The 25,565-nt window shown below is 34.0% G+C and overlaps 1 protein-coding gene across 10 annotated transcripts in view; it reads right to left on the minus strand.

The window, feature by feature from the left end:
- Positions 1 to 25,565, minus strand: part of Spag16 (sperm associated antigen 16) — a 773,985-nt gene that overhangs the window by 562,020 nt on the left and 186,400 nt on the right. For 9 of the 10 annotated variants that reach the window (XM_087206154.1, XM_021263471.2, XM_021263469.2 and 6 more), the window contains one exon: positions 17,386 to 17,513. In XM_087206154.1, coding sequence (XP_087062280.1) covers positions 17,386 to 17,513 — 128 coding nt within the window. Of the gene's footprint in view, positions 6,966 to 17,385; positions 17,514 to 25,565 lie in introns of those variants that run through there. The other variant, XM_087206158.1, reaches the window with a different exon arrangement.

Genomic DNA, 25,565 nt, shown 5'->3' on the forward strand with positions numbered 1-25,565 from the left:
AAACATGATACCAGTTGTGTTAGTCAGCTTCCCATCACTTTGACAAAATGCCTAGGTAAACTTACAAGGAGGAAGACTTGTTTTGCCTCACAGTTTCAGAGGCTTCTGTGTTTGGTTGCCTGGCTCTGTTGCCTCTGAGCCCATGGCAGAACAGTATACCATGAGGGGAGTGCATGGTGGAGAAGCAGCTCACCTTGTGGCATCCAGGAGGCAAAGAGAGACACAGGAAGGGACTAAGGGTCCTAATGTCTCTTCAAGGGCATTCCCAAGCAACCTGACTTGCTGCCCCAGGCCTCCATTCGTAAGGCAGGGAAGAAAGCCTTTAACACAATACTCTTTGGGGGTTATATCCAAACCACAGCACAAAGTAGAATTAAACAATAGCTTGGAATCTTGTATCATTTTTCCAGTCATTGCTATGAAGCAGATCCCTCACATGGCCTCAAACCTGATAGGTTTAGGACTCTGCAGCTTGAGCATAAAAAACAATTTGTTCATACAATACAATTTGACAAATGATGTACATTTCATAGGTGAGGAAATCATGCCTAAGAGAAGGTCAGTTATTCACATAAAAGCTCTAAACCCAACAGGTTATAGAGTCCAGGTAATGTAATTCTCTGAAATCCACATTGGTGTACCCTCAGCTATACCAAATATCTAAGTTAAATTGCTCACAGCTACATGTATCCAGAATTAAATATATTCCATATCAATCATGTTGAAATTTAGTATAAATTATAATATAACCTATATGTTTCAAGGATCTTAAAATTCACAATGCAATTTAAAATTCATCACATGCCTAGAAGGTGACAACATAGTACGGTATGATATGTGAGCATCATCTGCAAATAAAACAAATAATACATGAAATAATGAAAGAATATGGCTAGCTGGTGCACCAAATTTACAAAGTTCCTTTAAACCTAGATAAGGACTTCTATTAAAGTCAAGCTAAACTGCAGCTATGTACCTTAACTGTGGTTGAGCATGAAAACCCATAAAACTACACCAGAAACTTCTTACTAGTATACATGGGGAAAGAAATCTCCAGGAGTGTTTGAAATGATGTGAAAATAATTTGAATTTCATTTTTATAACAATTCATAGGAAAGATGACTACATTTTTAAGATCTCATAAAAATCATTTATCGGGTTAACAAGATACTGCTCTTCACAATTTAAAAATCCTGATTTTTTTGTTTTTGTTCCAAGAACAAGAAATTAAAATAAAATCCAGCATTTTATAGGCTTCAGATTATAATAAAATTGACACACAAAGATCATCTATTCTGCAATCAAGAAATCCATTGCTAACAGTTTAGTATTTATGCTTAGGGTTCATCAATAGATAAAGATGGATGAATAGATTGGTGGATGGATGGATGGGTGGATGGATGGATGAATAAAGTGGCTCATTTCTTAGGTTTTTTTGTACTGACCTTAATAATGCAGTAGAGACTTCACACAAAGGTTTAATAAGTCATAGTGAATCTCTCAGAAACATTAATGAAACATGATTATGATGTCATAAATTATTTCATTCTGCTCTATCTGGAAATATTTAAATAAAATATCACTATTAATAAATCAAGGGCTGTAACATGTCTAATTATTAGTCTTACTTATCATTTAAACTACCAAAGTAAAGAACAAGATGTAATATATATTGTTTCCATTTAGTGTAAATCTTTTATTTTACCAGAAGATCTTACTTCAGCCAGATTAGTAATCTACTTCTCTATCTAAAGTTGTTATCCCTTACAATGCACTACTGACTCATGGGTGTTTACTTAGTGAAAATTGAAAATAGACCTACCTCCTAGAATTGCACAAGTTAGTGCCCAAGAGATAGAAAACAGATGGCAGCAGAGATGCAGTGGAGAGAGCAAATCATCCTGTTCAAAAATTAATCCATTCTCCATACAAATAGCACCAGAAATAAAGGAGATTGTCAGTAGGTGTAGTAACACTAAGGGTCAGGCTTAGTAGGTCAAGAACATCTTTTAAAAATTGTCCTATATGATAAAGACTCTGTCTGAGGTCACTGAATTCCTGACAAGGACTGTACCCAATAGGCAAAAACTAACATCTGCTGAGAACACGCAATGCTCCAAGAATAATGCCATAATCTATTATGTAAACAATTTCACTTAATCCTTAAGCCATCCTAAGAAGTGTTTTCTTTTGTTTATTCTCTCCAGAATGTAGCACAATGTCCTGAGTACAATGCTGTTAAATAAATAGCTTGAGTTGTTGATATCAGTGGTAATTTTCTTTCTGCTACACAACACTAAATGTGATAAGAACAGGACCTTCCAAATAACAGTGCAAACAGAGACCCTGGTTGGGACACTGGGGACATACTATTACTTGGGGAAGAATAGACTAGTTGGCACTGATTATCAGGTAAACCCAACAGTGAAGAAAACACATACAGCGCAGTTGACACTTGTTTGGCCTCATTCCTTTTCTTTCTGGTAACTACACTGGGCATTTTAAGGAATTCTTCCCTACTACCACCACCTTCTATTATCAGCCATGCACATAATCTGATACTATCCCCACCTCTAGTGTAGGCCTTGACAGTTCTTTGTCAATCCTGTGGTTAGTTTCCTCTGTCACAGTTTTTACTGTTCAAATGGCATTTTATCTATTCAGTCTATGATACACAGGGTCATATTGCCTGAACTTGCTGGCATAGAACTTCCCATTCTTTTTCTTGAAGGGCTAAGGGAAGAGATCCTCCCTCTTTCCCTACTGGATGTTGTGAAAGAATGTGAAATCTGGGACTTCAGCCATTCTGCTACCATGAAAGGATCCTTGGGAGCCTAAGAATAATATTTACACAAAGACAAAACAAAAAGCAGTGAATGTGGGTACTAGGTGATATCTTTAAAATAGTAAATCAAGCTTGACCTGAAGCTGCTGCTACTTTTGATCTTCTCAATTGACCCAATAATTTCCTTTTATCTTTTAGTAGTCATTGTTGTATCACTCTTACCATAAAGCATCCCAATTTATACAGGTGGTAAATGGGATTCAAACATGGCTCAAGCAGTAGTCTCTAAAATGAGCATCAGGAAAGTCATTTAATAAGCCACAGAGCACAAAGAGCTGGGATAAGGGTGGACGCTAATAAAAAGAGGAGTTTCTAATTACCATGGACTTGAGTGACTTTTCAAAGAGGTCAGTGGGTCCAGACATTAAAAAAAGCATAGAGGAAAATTAAGTAGGCAGCAATGTATTTTTACTATAATGTCATGAAAATATATCTTCATATACTTGGAATAAATTTATTAAGTGAAAGAACTTATGTACATTATACTACATCCTATAGTTTAAAATATGCATAATGTACATATTTGTATAATTGAATGCTCCAAAACTTACTTCAACATGTATTCTAATTGAAGAAAATTAATTTCCTACAAGTGAAAAGCTTAAAAACTACGGTATTTCCATATCATATAAATGTTTATTATTATATCAGGAATTAAATAGTTTCTTGTCTACCCTCTTTCTTTAAATCAAGCATAAGTAGTAAAAGAAAATTAACAAAACTAGGTTGTAGCTTAATCTTCTAAATTCATTTTAATTCCAGATATATACTGTATGCAATACAGATAGAAAAAGTGTAAAATAGTATAAATAATAAATTTAAGTGAAGAAAATAAGTACACAAAAGTTTATGTAAAAGTCATAGTTGTCTTTTTCATAAAGTAATAAAATAATTAAATGATTAATGTGTCAATATTGATCAGATATATGAAAGGGATGGAACAGTTAACACAGATAGATATGATGTCTTAACTGCATAAAGCAAGTTTTGGGACAGTTTCTAATGTGATGTGAGTTGGCCACTGGAGAGTAGGCATGAGAGGGCTTGTAAAAGATTTTTTGAAGGAATAATAGTTATCTGGCATGTTAATAGTGTTTATCTGGTTTTTTGTATTTGAAATGTGGAGCAAGGGTATTATTCTAATAAGAATGTTAAGAGAATAAGGGTATTTATAATTTTGAAAAAAATGCATTTAATCATTTCCTCCAAATTTACAAAGTTGCCAAAAGTTGTAGGCAATTATGTAATATCAATTTCTCTTGTAATTAAAACTGTCATTATCAATTCCTGAACCTTTACCAAGTAAAAAATACTTTATATTTTACAATATTGTTCAGCAACCAATATTATCAATACCAGCATTAAAATTATGCAATCTGTCAAAATATAAAAAAGCCAAAAAAGTGCATTTCTATGGTAGAGTAAGTCTTGCTACGTATTACTACAAGGGCATAGTATTATATTAGTATTCAATATCTACACAGGGAAAGATTCTGGATCCTCCCCATATACCGAAATACCTGGATCCTCAAATTCCTTATACAAAATGATGCAGTGTTTTCATTTAATTTATGCATATCCTCTTGTTTAAATCATTTCTAGTTTGCTTATAACATCCAATACAATCAAAATGCTATGGAAACTATATTGTTTCGGGACTAAGCACAAGAAAAATGTCTGTACATGTTCAGCCCAATAGACCTAACTGCAATTTCATGGTTATTTAAATTTCCATATGCAAAACCCACAGAAAGGGTCAATTTTATTGTAGAAATTTACTCAATCTCTCCAAATAATTTAAAATATGAAAAGAAATAAATCCTAAAAACCCTAAATGTAAAAAAATATAAATCTCATTTTAATGGTGTCTATTAGATTTCATACACTTGACATTGATTCTTTTTATCCATTCCTACAACACACTCTTTAAATCTCCATTATATATAATCTGTACAATACAGGTGAAACCAAAGGTCACAGTTGTCAAGTAGAAAGATCTACTTATGTTTATACAAAATATTTGCTGCTTAAAATGATAATGAATACTGAAATGTCAATAATACAAATGATATTTTGAATATATGCCAGTGCTTAAGTGCTCTTTGTTGAACAGAAAAACAGTATTTGTCTAAGCTATGAAGCAAGTCTGAGGGGAAGAGACTGAGGCTGAGAGCACATTGCCATGGGCAGTTCCACAGAGTCGGAGGTTTCTGCTAGCATGGGTAAACCTTGTCACACTGGCAGGTGGGACACAGGTGCATCTAAAGCATCTCTAAAGGGCCAGTTTGCTGGAATTCAACCTCATTAGTCTACAGGCTGGAGTTTTTATATTGTTGCCCATTATTCTACCTTGTTTTCTTTCTTAGGCCTTTATAGAATGTACAATTTTGTTGTCCAGCAGCCTGTCAATATTTTAGTATTTTCAATTACTTTTGGTTGTTTAAGTTGCTCCTTTTTCAAACTTCATTTGGCTCATTGTATCTTTTATCTTTAGTCTATTTCACTATTTCTAGCTGATGTTCATCATTTCCTAACATACATTTTTGTTTATTAGCCATATAAAAAAATCACTTCTAAATTCTGTTCATCTTTACACTGAAAAAAAATTTAACCTTCTTATTTTACTTTCTCATTTGCTGGCTTCTATTTTCAAGTTTTTAACCTCTTAATTTATTCTATTTTAATAGTTCCCATATTTATTTCTTACCATGTTCCTCCGACTCAAATTTAAATGTATTTTATATTCATATTACAACATTTAATTCATTTAGTTTTCAACTCAAGTTTCTATATTTTACCATTTCACTGTCATTTACCAATTTCTCTTTATTGCTTATCTCAAAACTGTTCTTGTCTGATGATTCCTTATTCTTTAAGACAGTGCTGAGTGAGAATGAGAAACTAGAGACATTTATAGCTAAATGGATGCACATTGAAGCGATCCTCTTAAGTGAAATAAGTAGGACACACATGTATAAATACCGCATAGTTTCTCTAGTGTGAGAAACTGAAAGTGTAAATAAGGATTAAAATGATTAAAACGAATAATTGATAATTTGAAATAGGGAAAGATCCAAAGGTGTAGGGGTGGTAGGAGAGGAAGGGGAAAGGGAAGAAGGGAAAGGAAAAATTATGAGAAAAGAAAAAAAATGGAAACAAAATCTATGTAAATAGGGAAGGGTGGAAGGGGTGAAGGGCACACTGGTAATGGGGGAAAAATAAGCACTAAGATACATCATGTGCAGGTACAAGCACCCAATGATAAATGTACACGAATTGTATACCTAAAATGTACCAATAAAAGAATTAAAAAGAAAAAAAAAGATAGTGCTGAGTGAGGGGATTATTCCCTCTAAACCACCAGGAAGCTTTTGTCCCCCAGCTTTCCCTGCATTACTCCTTCTGGTTCCCATAGACAGGACCCCCAGCCTTTTCATGCAGATTTCTCCACAAAGAGAAGGTCAGTTCCCTCTTAAAATATATATGTGACACTGACCCAAAAGATGAAGTGTGGTGAGGAGCAATGGTAGTGGTTGTTTCACTTCACTGTCACATAGTCTTTTCAAGTGGCACCTTTCAGTGCGCTTTAAGGTAATATACCACAGGACATTTTCAATAAATGTAATGAAGAACTTAAAAGAAAGCATTATGAGCACAAGATGGTTAAGTATTGCGAACACAGAGAAGGGACCCAGAAAAATCTTTCTTTTCTGAAAGAATCAGATTGAAACCTTTTAGTAAGTTTCCTGAACTTTATACACACAAGCTGCACTGGTGAACAAGTGACCATCCTGAAGAAAGTGACCTCAGCTCAGTCACACACAGCAGAATTGTACAGCTGAATCTACACAATTTTAAGAAATAATCTAATATTTTTGGTTTAAGGCACTGAGTTTTGAAGAGGTCTGGTTGCTGAAACAATGGTAGCATAGTGTGCAGGAATATAGATTTGGAGAGGTTAGCAAGAACCAGATAAAAAAAGATCATATAAGACTTACTGAAGAATTTTGCGGTGGATAACAGGCACTCTTTGAGTGTTCTTCAGAGCACAGTGATGCAGTCAGGTTCAAATGAGACAGGACTCAGGAACAAGGTACACCAGCTCCAAGACAAGCTGCTTCTACAGGCAGCAAATGGTTTGTCAAGAACTAAGCTGTAGTTTAAGTTAAAAGGCTGACTTTTCACCTAATGTCTGCTTTCTTAAGATTCTAAAAGTGAGAATGTTAAGGTGGTGGTCTTTTTCTTAATGGGTCACTGCTAAAATCATCAAAATTATGATTTTTCTCCAGCAAAGAGGCAGTTATAGCTTAAAACATATTATGAACAATAAACTGCCATTTTAAGTTTTGATTTATTTTTGTCATTTTAGCTAATTATTTAAATCATGTTTTCTATTTTACTTATTAAATGTGCATTTCACCTTCTTTAAATGCAACTTGACAATGTAGAATGTAAATGGACAGTTTTATTCCTCTAGGTTAGAGAAAAATCATGACATTTCTTAGTTTAAGTGCACTGAGGTAAACAATCCAAAAAATTCTATTTAAGTTTTAAATTTAATATGACTAAACTAGGAAATCCCTGAAAATTTCCAAATCCTGGACCAGGTACTGATATCCTGAAGTACAAAGTATTCCTTATTAAAAATGGTAATTTTTTAACCTGTAGGTGATTTCCTATTAAAGCAATAAAATTTAGCCATTCTACATAAGCCTTAAGTTCTTTATTATTAAACAAGCATTTATGGATAGTAAGATGATTTATTTATACATCATAATGGCTCCTTGGGTTAGGTATAATACTGGTTATATAGGTGAAGAAATAAAAGTTAAATAACTTGTCTAAGGTCCCAGGGCTCACATTAAAAAAGAGACAAATAGGTTAAGTAACTAGACCAACATCACCGGATTAGTATGTGGTATGTCCAGGATTTGTACACAGTCCATTCTCACCATTTTTTAATCATAACCACTTTCACTAAAGTTATATCTATTAATCATTTTAAATCATATTAATTGGAAAAACAGAAGAAGCAAATAAATCAAGCCTAAGTTACCAAACACCCCAAAATCTTAGGCTCTTCACCAGCAAAATGGGCAAATAATAGCACCATATTAAAGAACTTTTCATTAGAATTAAATATCACTATATTTGAGAAACTTTCAACATTGTAATTGTTTCAACTTCTCGATAAATGTTCATATGATCATCTTAGTAATATGATCCAAAACTTCAGAAAAAATGTTAACTGATCTCTAAAGAGAGACTAATAATCTATTCATAAACTGCATTTTTATTTAGCCTTCTATTTCAAAGTTTCTACTTTTAGCTAAATGACTTTCAAGTAAGCCAACAGAAAATAAATTCTTAAGTATAGTTCCTGGTATAAAAGGTACAATTTTTGAAATGAATTCAGCGCTTTAAGAAATCACTGATAACATAATGACATGAAAGTTATAAAGCTTGTCAGCAGCATCTATAAGAGTTGTTACAGATATAAGTTACCTTGGAAAGCTTTAGTCTAGCACTTCATATTGAGATCAGAAATGAACAGCTGATTTTTCTCCCATGGAAATGCCTCTTCCTCTCTCCCAGAGTTACCCATATATTTGTATAGGAAAAGCCTAGTCTGTATCATAAGACACGTGTCTTATTACACTTGAAATAGATGCTGTTTAAATATACTACCCCATCCTGATACTGTCCTGATATGATTAGGAGCTAGAGTTGTTTGAGAACTAAGATAACAAAATATTTTCATGTGTATATATTACCTTCTTCTATGGAAAATATGCAAAATGTATACTCTGGGTAATTACAAACTATTTAATTTCTACTATCAGATGTCACAGCTGGACTCCATTTGTCCTGCTTCCTCCAACCACACCAAACGACATAAATATAACATCATTCCTCCTCTATCCATTTTTCCTTGCCCCATAATCAATAACTGGGTTTCTAGATTATACTAACATAATGATATAATGATGCACATAAATGAGCCTCTCTCTCCTCTCTCTCCTCTCTCTCTGTCTCTCTCACTCTTTCTGTCATTACCAATGTTTAAAACAAATGGTAGAAATTTAAATATACAACCACTGAATGAAGTAAATGAAGGGGAAATACTATTCTCACTTCAAGACCACTTATTTCATCACATCCTTGGCTCTGATCAAATCAATGCCCTTCCTCCTCATTGGTGACTTGGCTGCGTAAAGGAGATTTTAACTGCATTTTATCATTCATTGCCCCATATACATAATATTAATATGCCAATGGTACCTTGAATGACAAATTTTCCTTATTACATATTCATCAATTGAAAAGTCCTAAGCAGTAAAAAGCTGCTGAGTAGCTTAAATGACAGACGATGGGCTTTGACAGAAGTGAACGATGGAAAAATTAATTGTGAATAAATAGGATACACGGGCTTAAATGATAAATTGATATCTGGAAGATTTACAGGTCATGTTAGGTTATTATATGGACAATAATGACATGAAAATGGGAAAAAGAGGGTGAAGGTGGAGAGGAAGGAAATAGAGGAAAAAACTGGCTTTTATAACTATTAAATTTGAGGTGCTCACAGACACACAAGTTAAAATGTCCTACTTTATGAGGTACTCTGAATTAATGGTTATTGCCTTGGGATAACGTCAGTAGTTTTAAATTAATAGTTGAATTCAGTGCATAAGTATTGTTATGTATGTTGAGTGTATAAGTCTAATAACAAGTTTTATTACTTTCTATTAAATTATAAAAGCACTATTAATGTGAAAAAATTAATGATATCAAACCAATGTGACAATATCTTCTAGTCATGACCACATAAGAAATTTCCAAAATTGGTTTAAGATTTAGATCTATCAGCATTAGCTCTGATGTTTACAACCCATTCATCATATAACTGTGAATTGCAAAGGAAAAAATACAGATTACCGTCCCATATACACTGTCTTTAAAAATGGATGAAAGAGAATGTTTTGGCAAGTTTAGGTGAGGCACCCCATCAAGTAATGACAAAAATTGCTGAAACTACTGATTAGTCATATTTTCTGCTGTCTGTGACTTTTAATTATTTAAACAGAACTATGTGTATGTGTGTGAATATTGTAGTTTGAAATACTAACTTGTTAAAGAGAACTAGAGGTATATTGCTATTTGTCCTAAACAACCTTCTTATCATTCTCCAATATAAAGATTAACCTTTGCCTTGAACTTGCAGTTTCCTTTCTATTACAAAGTAGATAATAGGAAATATCAGTGTGTAATGAAAGAAGAAGATGGAGTGAGAGACATTTTCTATATTTACTAGAATATTATTAATGCACCATCATTCTATGAAAATAGACCTGCCTTATCATAATAATATACCCCAGAAAAAATGTTTTGCAAAAACTAAATGTCTAGATTTTTCAAAAACTGAAACTATGTCCTAAGGGAGACAAGCATAGTTTCATTTTTTAACCAACCTTAGTTAATAGGTGGGATTTTTATGCATTATGGCATTACACATAATTGCTATATATAATTATAATATGTTCATTGATGTCTTCTTGTAGGTCACTGTGGTTGTTACTATGTATCTAGATAATTAAAAGAGAATGAAAAATGATTATAGCCCCAGAAGGGCAGCTGTCAGCCTCTTACTGAGTCTATGAAACACTGGAATTGAAAATGCTTTACGTATCATCTGTGACCAATGTAAAAGTCTTTCCACAATTTTTGCTACTGGTTGACCAAAAAACAAATCAAAACACCTTCTGGAAAATGACAGCTGCTCAAAAAAAACATGTATAAACAAATTTAATGTTGAAGAAAGTTATATGCAAGGGCACTAAAGATAATCCAACATAAATAGAAAATTTAATTAGATGATATATTTATTCATGGAACACACCCTAAAAAGTAAATAGCTCATTAAGATGAATGCTTACATGTATTGTAAATTCATGCACATCTTCCTTCTTAAAAGTTAATAGCATAAATATTACTATATCATTATTTAATGGAAGCTAACTGAATATGAATGCTTTAGTACTTTGATAGTAAATCATAAAACTAGTAGACCATATCATTATATTACAGAAAAAGTTTTAAATTTTTCTGTACACTACTTATAAATAATGACCACAATTATTTTTAACTACATGTAATTATACTTCTAGGGCAAATTTTCTTGAAGTTTTAAGAAACTAAACTTTCTTTGATAATTCAAAATTTAGATGCATATTTTGCTCTAATATGTTGCTGGTTTGATTTGGGTAGATGCACACATTATAAAAATTACAACATAATTTTAGCATATTATACATACACATTTTTATCTTTAATTATTTAAAAGATATTTAATTTTAAATTTTACATTTTAAAATATTAATTGCAATCTTGTGAAAATATACGTAATTCACAAGCAAAATAAAACAACAATTAAGCTTTTATGAGCCCATGTTAATGTTCATTTTGTAACTCTAAGAGTTACTTAGCCACCTGATTTCCAATGTCTGTTTCAGCGGAAAGCCACAGAATAGTACTGACATGAGGTGAAGAACTTCAGGCAGCACACACAGTTGTGCCCCCACTTCAAGGGCTCTGCATTTGCCATTTGTCCTGACGCTCATTTTCTTTCTACTTCTTTGCATATCCTACTTCCTCACATACTTCAGGTGTTCATTACATGCACTTTCTCAGAAAAGCCTAGGCCACTTTAATTCTGTAGCCACTCTGTACTCAGCATCCCTCTGTCCTGCTTTATGTTGCTCTACAGAACTTATGGCCATCAAATAATTATAGAATGTATGTGTTCATTATTGCTATTAACTGTTGCCCCAATAAATGTAAGCTCTTGGGAATAGATTTTTCTCTAATTAGTTAATTGCCCAGAATAGTACCTGAGTACTACTCAAGAAATTTTTGTTTAATGAATGAGTGAATGTGAAAGTCCCCTCAATCTTTCTTTTTAAAGATTTTATTTTTCATTTTTTATATAGCCTATCTCATGCAACCTACAAGAATATAGAGCATTAGTCTGGGGTATAAAAGCTTGATAAAGCCTGGAGAACTCTGCAAGCAAAGATGACTCTAGGATCCATGCTACTCTCATCACATGACTCAGCACTTTCAAAGTCCCTTCATTCCAAGGAAAGGGAGCAAAAAGTCCCACTGGGGCTTAGCAGCTAGGCCTGGAAGTGGTATGCACTACCTCTGCTCAGTTTTACTCACATGCTAAATTCATCAGAGAAGCCTAGAGAAGGGACTCTTCCAATGGGCTCAGAGAATAGGAACACTACTATTCTGCCACACATAAACTAGGAAAACATGTTTTTCTTTTTCATAAAACACTTTAAAATATATGCCTCTGCATGCCTTCTATGAGCCATGAAAGAAAGAATCCAGAATAACAGGAATAAAAGTGATTGTAGAAGTGAGGAGTAAAATATTAGTTACATTTTGGAGAAATTACCTCTCTGAGGAGGTGAAATTTCTAAGGAAAACAAGAAATGAGCCAGACATGTAAAAATTAGCAAATAAATACTGCGAAGACACAGAAGACCTTGTGTGAAGATGTCTGAGCAAGAACAAATGTGGCACATCTGCAAGTTAGTGAGGAGATTGACGTGGTTCCGATTGCAGAGCAAGAGAGAATGGGAGCCAGCACAGCAGACAGGAGCCTCACCTTGCAGAGTCTGTGAGGCCATGCAAGAAGTTTGCATTCTATTTTAAAATAAAGGAAAGATATTGTTTTATTTTTTAAAAAACCCTATAGTCTGATTTACATTTTTAAAAGATCAGTCTAGCTACGATGAAGTAAGTAAACTATTGTGAGGTAAAGCAATGGACTTTTGCAAGAGGCTAAACAACAGACAAAAAAGTAGAAAAAATAAATATTCTAGAGAAAAGTCATGTCAGATGTACCTGCAGATTTTCTGATGGAAATTGCAATGTGACAGCATGAGAAACCAAAATGACTCCTAGGTTTTTAGCTTGTATACGTTTACACAAGGTATTGCCTTTGCAAATATGGGGAAATTCAAGAAAAGGTTTTCACAGGAAACACCAGGTTTTTTCTTGGACATAAGAATGCGGAGTAGCACATTAGGTATTCCAGCTCAGAGAACATGTCAGGTTAAAGATATCACTATATGGAGAATATTGAAAGTAGAGAATGGAGGTCCCCCTGAGCAGTAGTTAAAAGATGAAGCTGTTGAAATCCAGGGGCAATTTAGCAACCAGAAATCTGACCCAAAAGGAGCAACTCTTTGAAGATGTGCTTAAAGACCAGTCTAGGATTCAGCAAGAACACCAGGATGCCATTGGGAGAATAAAAAGAGCACGGGGTGGTTATGAGATCAGTTAGCACTTATATCGACTTTTTAGTGAAAATGAGCAGAGCACAACCAAAGACCTTAAGTTTGGTGAGAAGTTCTCTGAGCAAAAAAGGAATATTTGTTTAAATTAATGGGAGTTACTGAAGGAAATTTTCTAGGCTGATAGGAACCATCTTGTAAGAGTAGTAGAAGGACATCTACCTAAATCAAAGCTTAAAAATTCTCTTAACTAATCTAATTTAAAATCCTCCTGGTTCCTTGACCCATGAAATTACACTCCATAAAAATGCAAATTAGAAAGACATTAAGAATTTTTATATTATCTGGATTTTAATATGCATTTATTTTATTATGACCTTGTTAGAAAAACATAGTAAAAACTACAGTTTGATAAATCTGTTTTCCAGAGAAAGAACAAATAATTAGCAAATTCTCCACTTCAACACAATCTAATTAATTATTTTAATATTTATATTTATAGTAATTATCTTAGGCCATACTTATTAAGAGAATAAAAAAGGCTTTCACCTCAATCATAGGTCACATAATTGTATATTAATGCTAAATTGTATGCCCAACTGTAAAAACAGAAATTATTCCCTCAGAAATTTTTAAAAATAATGTGTAGCTTATTCACTGCTTTTGAATTAAACAACTCTGACACAAATTCTTTCTCTGTGATTCTCAAGGTTTCTAAGCCTCGTGTGTGAAAAAGACAGAGGCAGAAATAGGAATAATATTTTCTTTCACTGAAATATGAAAGTCAGAGATGGCATGCCCAAAGCAGATGAATCTTGGCATTTATAAGTGCTTAGTAAAATACTTATTATTTATATTTCTTCTATATCATTTTAATTACTATTATTGTTATACATTTGAAGTTAAGGAACCTTTACACCATAGTGAAAAATTTTCTTTCCAATGATGGTAATTGACAAACAAAAGTGAATAAATTTATGACCATTTTAGAACCTTTTTTGGGGAGTCAGGGATGTGCAATACTTAAGATGGTAAAGCACTTGCCTAGCATGCCCAAGACTTTGGGCTAAATTTCCAGCACCTCAAAAAATAAATAAAGAATGGAGCCAATAAATATTCTATTAAAGAGCTATTAAGCACCAAAACACTATATGTATAAATGTGTACTGGGTGGTGATAGATCTGGTTTTAAAATTAAGAATAAAGATTATGCAAATGGTGAAACATTAAAATTTTAAATTGAATTTTATATTAAGGATTGGTAGTATAGAATGCAAAGAGAGAAAAAGTTGGTGGGAGAACCACAAACACGTGGCAAAGAACAAATGGTGATAAGCAAACAGAAATGGAAACAAATTGGAAATGAAGTAGAAAGGTGAACAAAAAGACCCAGGTAAAAGAGTTGTCCCAAAGTCACAACTTAATTTTCCTTTTAGGTTTGTTACCCTAAAATATTAGTGGTTATTCTTTCTACTACTAATTCATTTTTTGGTACCAGGGATAGAACTCAGGACCTTACATTTGCAAGGCAGGCAGCAGCACCACTGAGCTACATCCCCGGCCTGATTCATTTTTCTACTGCCTAACACATAATGCTAGACTCTTCTCCTAAGGGACTAACTAGTGCAGATTGTGATAGAGAAATTATTCCCTAGGTTGCAATAGTAGTTATTAGGGCAGCTGTCTTTCCAAAGGCGGGAAATAAATTAAGCTGAAATCCAGATTTTTGTCTTTGAGTAAGAGCTAAACGCTTCCCTCTTTCTCTCCCCCATATTTTCAATTAATAAAGCTTTTCCCTGAACCTCTACTTAATCATTCGATTGATCATCTCTTCCCATTCTGTATCTCCGAAGTACACAAGCTGTGCCCACTTCATCCCACTGCTTAGAGCTCTCGGTATTGTCTAAGTCAACCAGCAGCTATTCCTACCATCCAAGCTCCAGGATTACAAAGAGTCAAAACACTTAGTTACTAAATTTCTTAATAAGCTAGCTGTGTTTGCTATTGTAATGTAATTAAATATGAATTAAGGTGATAAAACATAAATATGATAAACAGAATTGGTGTCAATGAAAATTAAATTAATGTTATGAAAGGTGTAGAGAGTATCTTCTTCATGCCTGAAGTTATTTAAGATTAAATAATCACAAATTGAAATTGTAGATGATGCATTATTGACATGACTTATGCAAGCAATATGACATAAAATTCCAGCCAACAGATACTTAAAGAAAAAGTCATAAACTTTTATCAAAAGACTGACAAGGGAAAAAGGAACACTGCTTCACTGCTGGTGGGAGTGTAGACTGGTGCAACCACTGTGGAAATCAGTATGGAGATACTTCAAAGAACTAGGACTGGAAGTTCCATTTGACCCAGCTATTCCCCTTGCTGGGAATCTTCCCCAAAGAATTAAAAGAATCATACCACAGTGATATATGTGCATTCATGTTCATTGCAGCACAGTTTGTAATAGCTAAAACTTGGAAACAGCTCAAATGCCCCTCAACTGGAGACTGGATAAAGAAAATGTGTTTTTTTTATAAAATTGAGTACTACTCAGCCATAAAAAAATGAGAAATTAGAGATATTTACAGCTAAATGGATGCACATTGAGGCCATACTCTTAAATGAAATAAACAGGACACACATGTGTAAATATCAAATAGTTTCTCTAGTGTGAGAAACTGAAAGTGTAAATAAGGACTGAAAGGTATAATACATAATGTGAAATAGGAAGAAAAGGGGCAAAGGGGAAGGGGAAGTGGGAGGGGTAGGGGAAAGGAAAGAAGCGAATGGAATTAATATGAGAAAATGAAAAAATGGAAACAAAGTCTTTGTAAATAGGGAGAGATGGAGGGGTTGAAGGGAGGGCAGGGGAAGGGAGAAAAATAAGAATCAAGAGAGATTTTGTAAAGGTACAAATTTCCGATGATAAATGTCATTATATTTTAATATACCTAAAATGTACCAATAAAATTAAATTTTTTAAAAAAGATTGACACAAATGCACACATATCTGTTTTAATTAAAAACAGAACATGAAGGCATCATGTATCATGTTTATGATTCCCTTAATGTATTAACATTCGATTTTAATTCAGCTAAGATCATATCAGTTATATTCTTAAGACACATATCACAGGCAGTATTCTTTTTACCAAGAAATATAACAAATAATGTTTAGGTAGAAGATTACACATATAAGATAATTAAGATCAGAGGAAATTTCATGAATGGAAAATAATACCACAGGTGAAACTTAGGTAAGGTATTAAAGCTTGCTAATATATATTTCAAGGGATTAATCATCTCTGAGTGTAACAGCAGCAATTACAAGATGTGTGCTGCAAACTTTGCATAAATCATAGGTTTTTTTGAAGACCAATTACATGTACACTTTGGATTATATGACCAAATGGAAGAAAATAATGTTACTTATCTGAAGCATAATAAAAATGTTATATCCATGATTATCAACCAAAGCTGACCATTTCCTTAAACTGTAATGTATCGGGCCAGGTATTTAGCTCAGTGGTTCCATCGCCTGCCTCACAAATGTAAGGACCCGAGTTCAATCCTCGGTACCAAAAAACAAAAACAAAAACAAAAAAAAAGCAAAAAAACCTGTAATGTATCATAGAATTCTATTATAGGATTTATACGTGCAGATGCTCCCACAGAAATATTTTCTCAAAAATCTGAACAATAGTATTATAAATTTTATAATATTTGGAATGCATTTTTCATGAATATAAATATGCAGATGTATAAAAGAGTGTATTGAATAAATGCCAAGCAATAATTTTGGTCTTTAAGCCAATGTAATTACAGTTCATAAAATTATGATCTTAAAAAAAAAGACAGGATCTATTAATGGAGAAAGCATATATTCATAAAATCTGCAAGTAAAATAAACAAAAAATACATAGTTTCTGAAGTCCCATCTTTAAAATAGTCCTAGAAATCTTTCTAAAATGACCTGTATATTCTTTTAAGCCAGAACCCTAACCTCCACAATAATGTACTTAGTCTGCACTGCCACCAAGTGCCTAAACCAATTAATTTTAGAATTCTTGCAGAATCTAAATGATGGCTCTTTCTCTGATATGAGTAATAATTTGGGAACAGGCTAAGAGTAATCCACTTTGACCAGGAATGACTATAAGGTCACCACAATTTAGATGTGACAATAAAATCTCAAAGGAATTAATAAAACATCAAGAATCCTACCAGCTAACTGGAAGTTTGGGCAGTCTGAAAATGTCACTCAGTCTGTAGTCAAATTTCAGTGGATGAAGATTTTCTTTATTTAAATTCAAATTTAGATTTGATTGCATCTCTATTGGAAATTCTGAATCCTGGAGAAAACATAAAGCAAGAATCATGTGTTAAATATTCCAATAACCATAGGCACTGATATTCTTATTTAATACTAAATTACAACATATTATTATTTACATTCTGCTATACTCTTACCATAAGCCCTTCATTTTCCATTTTAGTTTTGAAAAAATATGTAAAATAGATAAAATGTAAAATAAGGCACATATCTATTTGCTTAACCAATTTTAAGCTGCATGCTACATGTTAAAAGTTATGTGAAACACTTCCTTTGTGAATTCCAATGAAGCACAGTATAATGGTGTCTTGTTTGTTTGGACAAATGTCATTTTTCAATAAGCTTTTAACCTCAGAATAATGTGAGTAATCAGTCTGTGATAATTCTTATATCCCTCTGTTTTCTGTAAATGACAGAACTAAAAACAATGCCACTGAATAACAAAAGAATCCTTGCTGGACTTGAGGTTAGCTCAGTGGTAGGGTCCTTGCCTTGCACGTGTGAGGCCAGGGGTGAATCCCCAGTACTTGGATAAAAAACAACAATAACACTTGCTTATTGGTTAACTATTAAAGTTTTCTTCCTTACGTCCAAGAAACATTAATTTATAGGCATTTAGTAAAGATAAAAGGTTTAACCAAAATAAAAAGAGGAAAGAAATTATATATAGTGGCATAAATATCTTTTGTTCATTGGTCACTTCCTTCCCCACTGAGCAAACTCTAAAGAAATTCTTTGTCCATATGAAAAGAAAATCTTCAGTGAAAAGAAGACATGCTATGAATAGACACTCACTATTAATCATGGGTAGATTAACTGCTTAACAATATTTTTTAAAGGAACTAATCTATTTCCTTCGTATTACACTCCAAAATTGTTAGAGAGGGAAGCATTCACTTATTTATTAAAAAATGCTTGTAAGTGCACTTTATCTCAAACAATATGCTAGGCATGAGAACTCTACCACTGGACAAAGCAGATGAACAAGTCTTGCCCTTGTGGAGGTAGCATTTAATATATTTTTTAATATATCTTCAGAGTTGGAAAATGATAAATTCAATTTTGTAAATGTGACATTTTTCTGATAACAAGATGATACATATTCATATAGAGATGTGTATTTCACAATACTACAAAGAAAATTAGAACCACTGTTAGTCTCACCCCCCAGATAGGATAGGATCACAATTAACAATTCAGTTAAATTACACAATTTGTTCTCTTTCTCTCTCTAGTTTTACAAAGTTGGCACCATGCTCCATTGTTCACCCTCTAGTTTTCATTTAACATCATATTACTTCATTTTCACATCATTTGGTCTGTTTTGAAAGAATGATAAATTCCATCCTGCTATAACACCCTGCTATATTTGTCTCTTGTGAATATCAATGCTAGAATACAGCATTTAGAGTTTTCTGTCTATACATCTGCCCTTTACTGATTATGTCCTTAAAGTGTAGTTCTACAAGAGTAAATAAATAATTCAAATAAAATAAAGATTTGATAAAAACATGATAACTCTTCGCAGATTGCTCTTCAGAAACACTGTACCACTCCTACCAGTGTACACTGATCAATTCACCACATCATTGTTAATGGTATATACACACACACACAATTTAAAATCATCCATTCATTGCACATTTATTTCTTTTGACCAATATTTACTATTGAGTCTCTACTTCATGGAAGGCATTGGTTTAAATTCTTACATGTCCCTAAACAAAATAGATAAAATTCCTTTCTTCATGGAGCTTGCATTATACCAAGAGGACAAGAATAATAAAAATAATACACATGTAAATTATTTTACATCTATTAGGTGAAATTCTATGAAAATGCTATTGGCAATTCATATATAAAACTTTATTTTACCTATGTTTCTTAAATCAATTGAGTATGTCAAACTGCTTTATATTTCTCTTTTGTGTCCTTCATTTTTTCTGAATTACATATTTATGTCCTTTGCTCATTTTTCTACTGTTATGGGTGTATTTAATTTTAATGGTGATGTTTAGTTGAAAATGGTGGAAGATGGAAATCATTAATTATGATGGAAAATATACCACAGTGGATCAAAATCCAGTCATATAGTTTTTTTGACTATATGGAAATATCTGAGCCCATAAACTTATTATGTATACCATTTAATAAATATTGTTATATCATTATATAAAACTAATGAAGTGAGGCATTTAATAAAAGTTAGCCACTTAGATCCTATCACATTTCTATAGCTGAGGAAAATATAGTTTATAACTAAATAACTATTTGAAAGAAGACTTACAAAAAGGCAGCAAAGCACTGGTAAAAGAAATTCTATCTAGATATGCATGCATTTGCAGAGGTAAAACATGACTCCTATATTACCCAGCCAATATCCTGAAACATTCCAGGAGACAATAGTCAGTGAGTCAGTAGGCAGGATAAGTGAAGTTAATGTAGAATATATAAATAAAGACAATGTTTACAGGGTAGAGTAAGTAAAATAAATCTTAAAACTATTATTTCAAGCTACATAATCATTACCATTTCATTGTACTGATAAGGTACAAGTGGAGGGCAAAAATAAACTCTCAGTAGTATCCTTTGATAGGTAAGTGGTTCCTAACTTAATACACATTAAAATCACTGGGCAGAATTTTTAAAAATACCTATGTCACTGACCAATTGAATAATAATTTCTGAGAGTGTGGTTTTGGCTTTCGGTGTTTGGTGTTTATTTTAAAGTTTCCCATGTGAAATAAAAGTCACCACTGAAAGTCACGGCTTTCCTTAACAATTCACCTCCACCATATACATAATGTGTGAACTTTGGCAAAGGATATAACAAACTTTTGAAGCCATATTTTTCCATATGTAAATTATAACCAAAATCATATCTGTTGCATAGGATTCTGTGAAAACTGAGTGAAATAATCTCTGTATTCACCACATGCTTTGACTTAGTAGGGCCTTAACAGATGCTATTTCTTTTATTATTTATGTAATTAATAGCCCATCAATTTCAACTGGTTAGTAAATTATTGTTTCATATTCTAGTTATTTATTATAAATAATTCTGTGTTAATCAAATTATAAGTTTATACTCTGGAGATATTGATTAAGCATTCTTGGTTTTAGTATGCTATTACTTTACTTGTGACAATCCCATATTCTGTTAACTGCTGGATCTGTCTGGATATCTACAGCTGCCCCAATACTAATGATAATACTTCTCAGTTCACAGCCCATTTGCAATTAAATATAGACTTGCTGTTTATATTAACCATTTGTTGTTGTTTATATTAACCACTTAACAGTTTATCCCAAGCAATACTCAGGCAGCACATATTTATATTTGAATAATTAGACTGGAAAGTGGTTAAAAGGATGGTGGGCCAGATGGGTATTGGTACGGTTTGGATCAAGAATAACTCCCAAAACTCATGCACTCAGAAGCAGGACTTTTGCAAAGTAATTGGACCACAGGAGCTCTATAGCTGATTGTGACATTAGCAGGAGGGAATTGATCAGAAGAGGCAGGGGGCATGACCTGAAAGGGTATATCCTCTTGACTCCTTCTTTCTGTCTTTGCTTCCTGACATCCATGATGTGAGCAGCTTTCCTCCATGGCAGGCCCCTCCTCTACGTTATTTCTGCCTTAGAGCCAGCTCACTATGAACTGAATCCTTAACAATGAGCCAAAATAAACCTCTTCTTTAAGTTGTGTGTGTCAGGTATTGTGTCTCAGTGACAAAAGTCACAAGACAAATTTTGGTACTTAGAGTAGGGTCATTGCTGGAACTACTTGACCAGGGGGTTTAGAAGACTTTGGAATTGGTTCACGGGAAGAGTTTAGAGAGACTGGGGGATGCTAATTGGAGAAGCTCAAAAATGCTATAAGCTGAGCTTGATGGGAGATTCCAGTTAGAGCTAAGACAACCAGAATGCTGACAGAAATGCAGACACAAAAGGAAAGGCTCAGAAGGTTTTAGTTGAAAGCAAGGACTCCATTGGCAGTTGGACTTTTGGCCATGAGTATTATGCTCTGGCAGAAAATTTATCCACATTTTGTTCATGTCCTGAGACTTTGCTACAGACTGAGATTAATCACTAACCAGTTGTGGTGGTGAATTGACTAATTGTCAACTTGAGTGGGGAATGCTCAGCTGAATTGAGTTAGCGTGGTCCTGGGCATGGAAGACCGATTTAAGGAGGCTTGTTGTCAGAATGGCACATAAGGAGAATGGGCGAGAAGGATTTCAGCTGATCTTCCTTGGAAGAGCTTCATTCCAGCTGCTTTTCTTTGGAAGAGATTTGGTGATTTTTCTTCAGAGGGGCTTTGACTGCTTTCTTTCTCCAGAGGACCTTAAATCCTTGTCTTCATCTTGGACATTGTCTCCTGGTTTCCACTGCAGATTCCTCAGCCCTCTCACTTAGATCCTTCAGCCTTTTGGCACAGACACTTTAGCTTCCAGCACTGGCCCTTGGGCCTTTCTGGTGCAGATTCTTTGTCTCCCATAGCAGATCCTTCTGCCTCTTGATAGGGACTTGCACTGGACATTGCCATTAGTTCCATGCCTTCAACTGGATCCTCCGGGTCTCCAGCATGCAGACAGATATCTTGTATCTTTCTACATCTGACTCTAGTAAGCACTGACTAATACATTAGTCCAATTATTTAAATATAGGATGACAAAAATGCATATTTTTTTCATTTATTTTTATAATAGGAAATGTTAAAATGAAAATTTTATCAAATTTATTCAATAGAAGAATTGATTGGTTGAAATGACACATGCTTGAGCAATGCTTGGAACAGTCAATACATAAACAAATGCACATGGGCCAGGGATTTAGCTCAGTGGTTCCATCGCCTGCCTTGCAAACTCAAAGTCCCAAGTTCGATCCCCAGTACCAAAAAAAAAAAAAAAATGGATCTTAGAATAAACAAATGCACTGCCTGAGTGACAATCTGGGTAAACTGTTAAGTGGTTAAGGGTCACACAGACTAATTAACCTGGTGGAAAAAATGTCAAGGCAGCCCAACATTAGGGCAGTGGAAAGGGTACTGTTGGTGGCTTTCAGCCATATTTACTATGAGAACCAGAAAGCCCATTTAAAGGTGGCAGTTTTGCCAAAAAAAAAAAAAAAAGAGGAAGAAGAAGGAGGAGGAGGAGAAGGAGGAGAAGGAGAAGGAGAAGGAGGAGGAGACAAGAAGAAGAGGAGGAGGAGGAGGAGGAGGAGGAGGAGGAGGAGGAGGAAAAGGAAGAAGTAGTGTCGGTAGGTAGAACTGGAACACGGGAGAGCATGGCTGTTCAAATGATTAACATTAAAGAAGCCAAGTGCTTTGCATCAGAACAATAGAAAAGATGCCTTGAGGGCATATCAGGAATAACCAAGACCTTACATTAGCTTAGTTGTGGAAAAGAATAAACTCATTTCAAAGATTTGCTTTGAGAGAAAGTCCCAGTGCACACTGCTGGAGAAAAGCTGACTAAAGAATAGATTCTCCAGGATTCCTTTCACAGTGCTCAGTCATCCAGGCACTCAAAGGGCTCTGAAGCCATGATACAAGAGGACTCAGCTACTGCTCAAACTGGTGGCAGACCTTTATGTCCTCCACATGGTAGTAGTTTTACAGGCATGTAGAATGTAAGAGTTGTGGGATCAGGGAGGCTTCCACCAGATTTCAAAAGAAGATGGAGGAGACTGGGCAGTGTGCCTCTGACATGGCAGTGCATGAAGCTATTTGAGTGAAGCCAAAAGTGGAGGCTACAGGAATCTGGAAAAGCCAGGAACACAGGACATCTGAAGAAAGTTACAAGGACTGAGCAGAGCCACCCAAGAGAGACCATAAGAGCTGCAACCAGCAATGTCATAGAGGTGGGGCTGACCAAGCTCTTGAGTTCACATCACACCACAACTTGCCCAGTGTGCTGGACTTGGAGCTACAGGATTTAATGTTTCCCCAACTGGATTTTGGTCTTGCTTTGGTGCTATTCCTTTCTATGCCCCTATTCTTCTCTTTTGGAATGGGAATGTTTACTCTGGCATTGTATGTCAGCAGTGTCTACCTTTTATATTTTTAAGGGGATAAGAGTTTGCCTTTAAATTCAGTGGAGACTTTGGACTTTTAAGAAATGCTGGAACTGCTAAAGACTTTGGCATCAACTGGAAATGGATTAAATAAATTTTCCATAAAAAGATATGCATGAATCTTTCAAGGTCAGGGGTGGAATGTTATAGGTTAGATCAAAAAAATGATCACCAGTCCTCTCATGTGATCAGAGATGGAGCTTTTGGAAGGTGATTGGACCACAGGAGCACTATAGCTGATTGTTATATTAGGAAGTGAGGCCTGGTTGGAAGAGACTGTAAGGGTACATCTCCCTCATTAGCTCCTCCTTTCTGTCTCTGCTTCCTGGCCTTCATGGTGTTGAGCAGCTTTCCTCCACAGCAGGCCCTTCCACCATGCCATTTCTGCCTTGAAGCTGGCTGACTATAGACTGAAACCTCTAAAGACAGTGTGTCCAATTCTTCTTTAAGTTGTAGGTGTAGGAAAATGACTAAAATAGGTATCTTTCTGTCAATTTCAGTGATATATCAGTTAAGCATGCCCTGTATTTATCCCTATGGGGAAGTCAACCTATTTGGACTTCTTCCAAATGAACTGCATGGGCACCCAGGTTTCTCCTAGGCCAGGTATTCATGTATGATCTAATTTTCCATTTTTTTCTTTGCTTTCCCTTGAACGATCATTAATGGGAATTAATCCCAAATAATTCTGAGCCAACATTTGACAATCCACTATGTAAATTACAAATAGGAGTAGAATACATTTTTTCCACTTCAAAGAGTCACAGTTCTGTAAGAAAACAACATAAATAAAAAACTACATCATTGAAAAAAGCTAGACTAGAAATATGCAGAAGATATTAAGGTTAAGAAATAAGTAATAAAACTATTGGAACAGAGACTACTATTAAGTGATTATGATTATGTTAATAGATTATATAGATGGATTGATAGTTGTGTGTATGAAGCCAAAAAAAAAAAAAAACCAGTAAAAAGGCCATGTTACTACAGATGACTACATCTGACAACTGATAAAAATTATAGGCTTCTCATAGGAAACCAATGAACCATAGCTATAAAATTAAAATATTCCATTAATTCTAACAATATGATAAAAATAATAAAAGAGCACTAAAAACAAATGTGCTAAGCCTAAAGAAAGAAGTTTAGTTTATTCAGAGATATATACAACAAGCTGTGATTTGTTATTGATATTTTGTGGACTCAGAAATCCATAGACAGACATATGTTTAGTTTACATATTTAAATCAAATCAAAATTTCAACATGAGCCATGTATGGTGATACATGCCTGTTATCACAGCACACTGGGAGGCTGAGGATTCAAAATAAAATTTTTTTTAAAGCTTAGGTATATAGCTCAAGGTGAGTTCAATCCCAATACTGTACCACAAAATATTTTTCCATGTGAATTTAGGAGCATATGATGATGATTTAATCATTGGCCACTTATATTACTTATAAAATGCAAAATTAAAAGGTTTAATACTTCTAAAAAGTAAACACCCCATTAAAATACTTTTTAATGTGGATTTTCTTTTCTTGTCTTAATTTCTCATGTGAAAAATTTACCAGAAATTGAGAAGTTTTATTCACACTCCTGCACCCTCATTGTTTCATTCATCACTCAAGTGGTCCATCATATGCTGACAAACTTCACACATCACTACCCAGGAATGACTGACAGCTGACATTATTAGCTTGACTTGATTGAGCTAAGTGACATTCACAGTCTAAGTAGGAAAATAAGAGTCATCCAAGGGAAGTCTTCTTTACTTATTCAATCTTACTGTTCAATTTCTTGACTTTTATGTTTGGTATTATTGTGGCCTTAGATTGCAGGGGAAAGAATTACACTTGCAAAAGGGTATATTTCCAAATATATTTAAGCTTATTTGATTCAATACCCCTAAAGTATGTATCTAATTATTCTTTAAAGTTCAACTCTATAGACTATAGACTATATTATTCTTTTATAACTATTCTATAAA

Source organism: Heterocephalus glaber, unplaced genomic scaffold (genome assembly GCF_053883595.1).
Source record: "Heterocephalus glaber isolate CG9 unplaced genomic scaffold, H.glaber_assembly_v1.0 deba00000621, whole genome shotgun sequence".
Lineage (NCBI taxonomy): Eukaryota > Metazoa > Chordata > Mammalia > Rodentia > Bathyergidae > Heterocephalus > Heterocephalus glaber.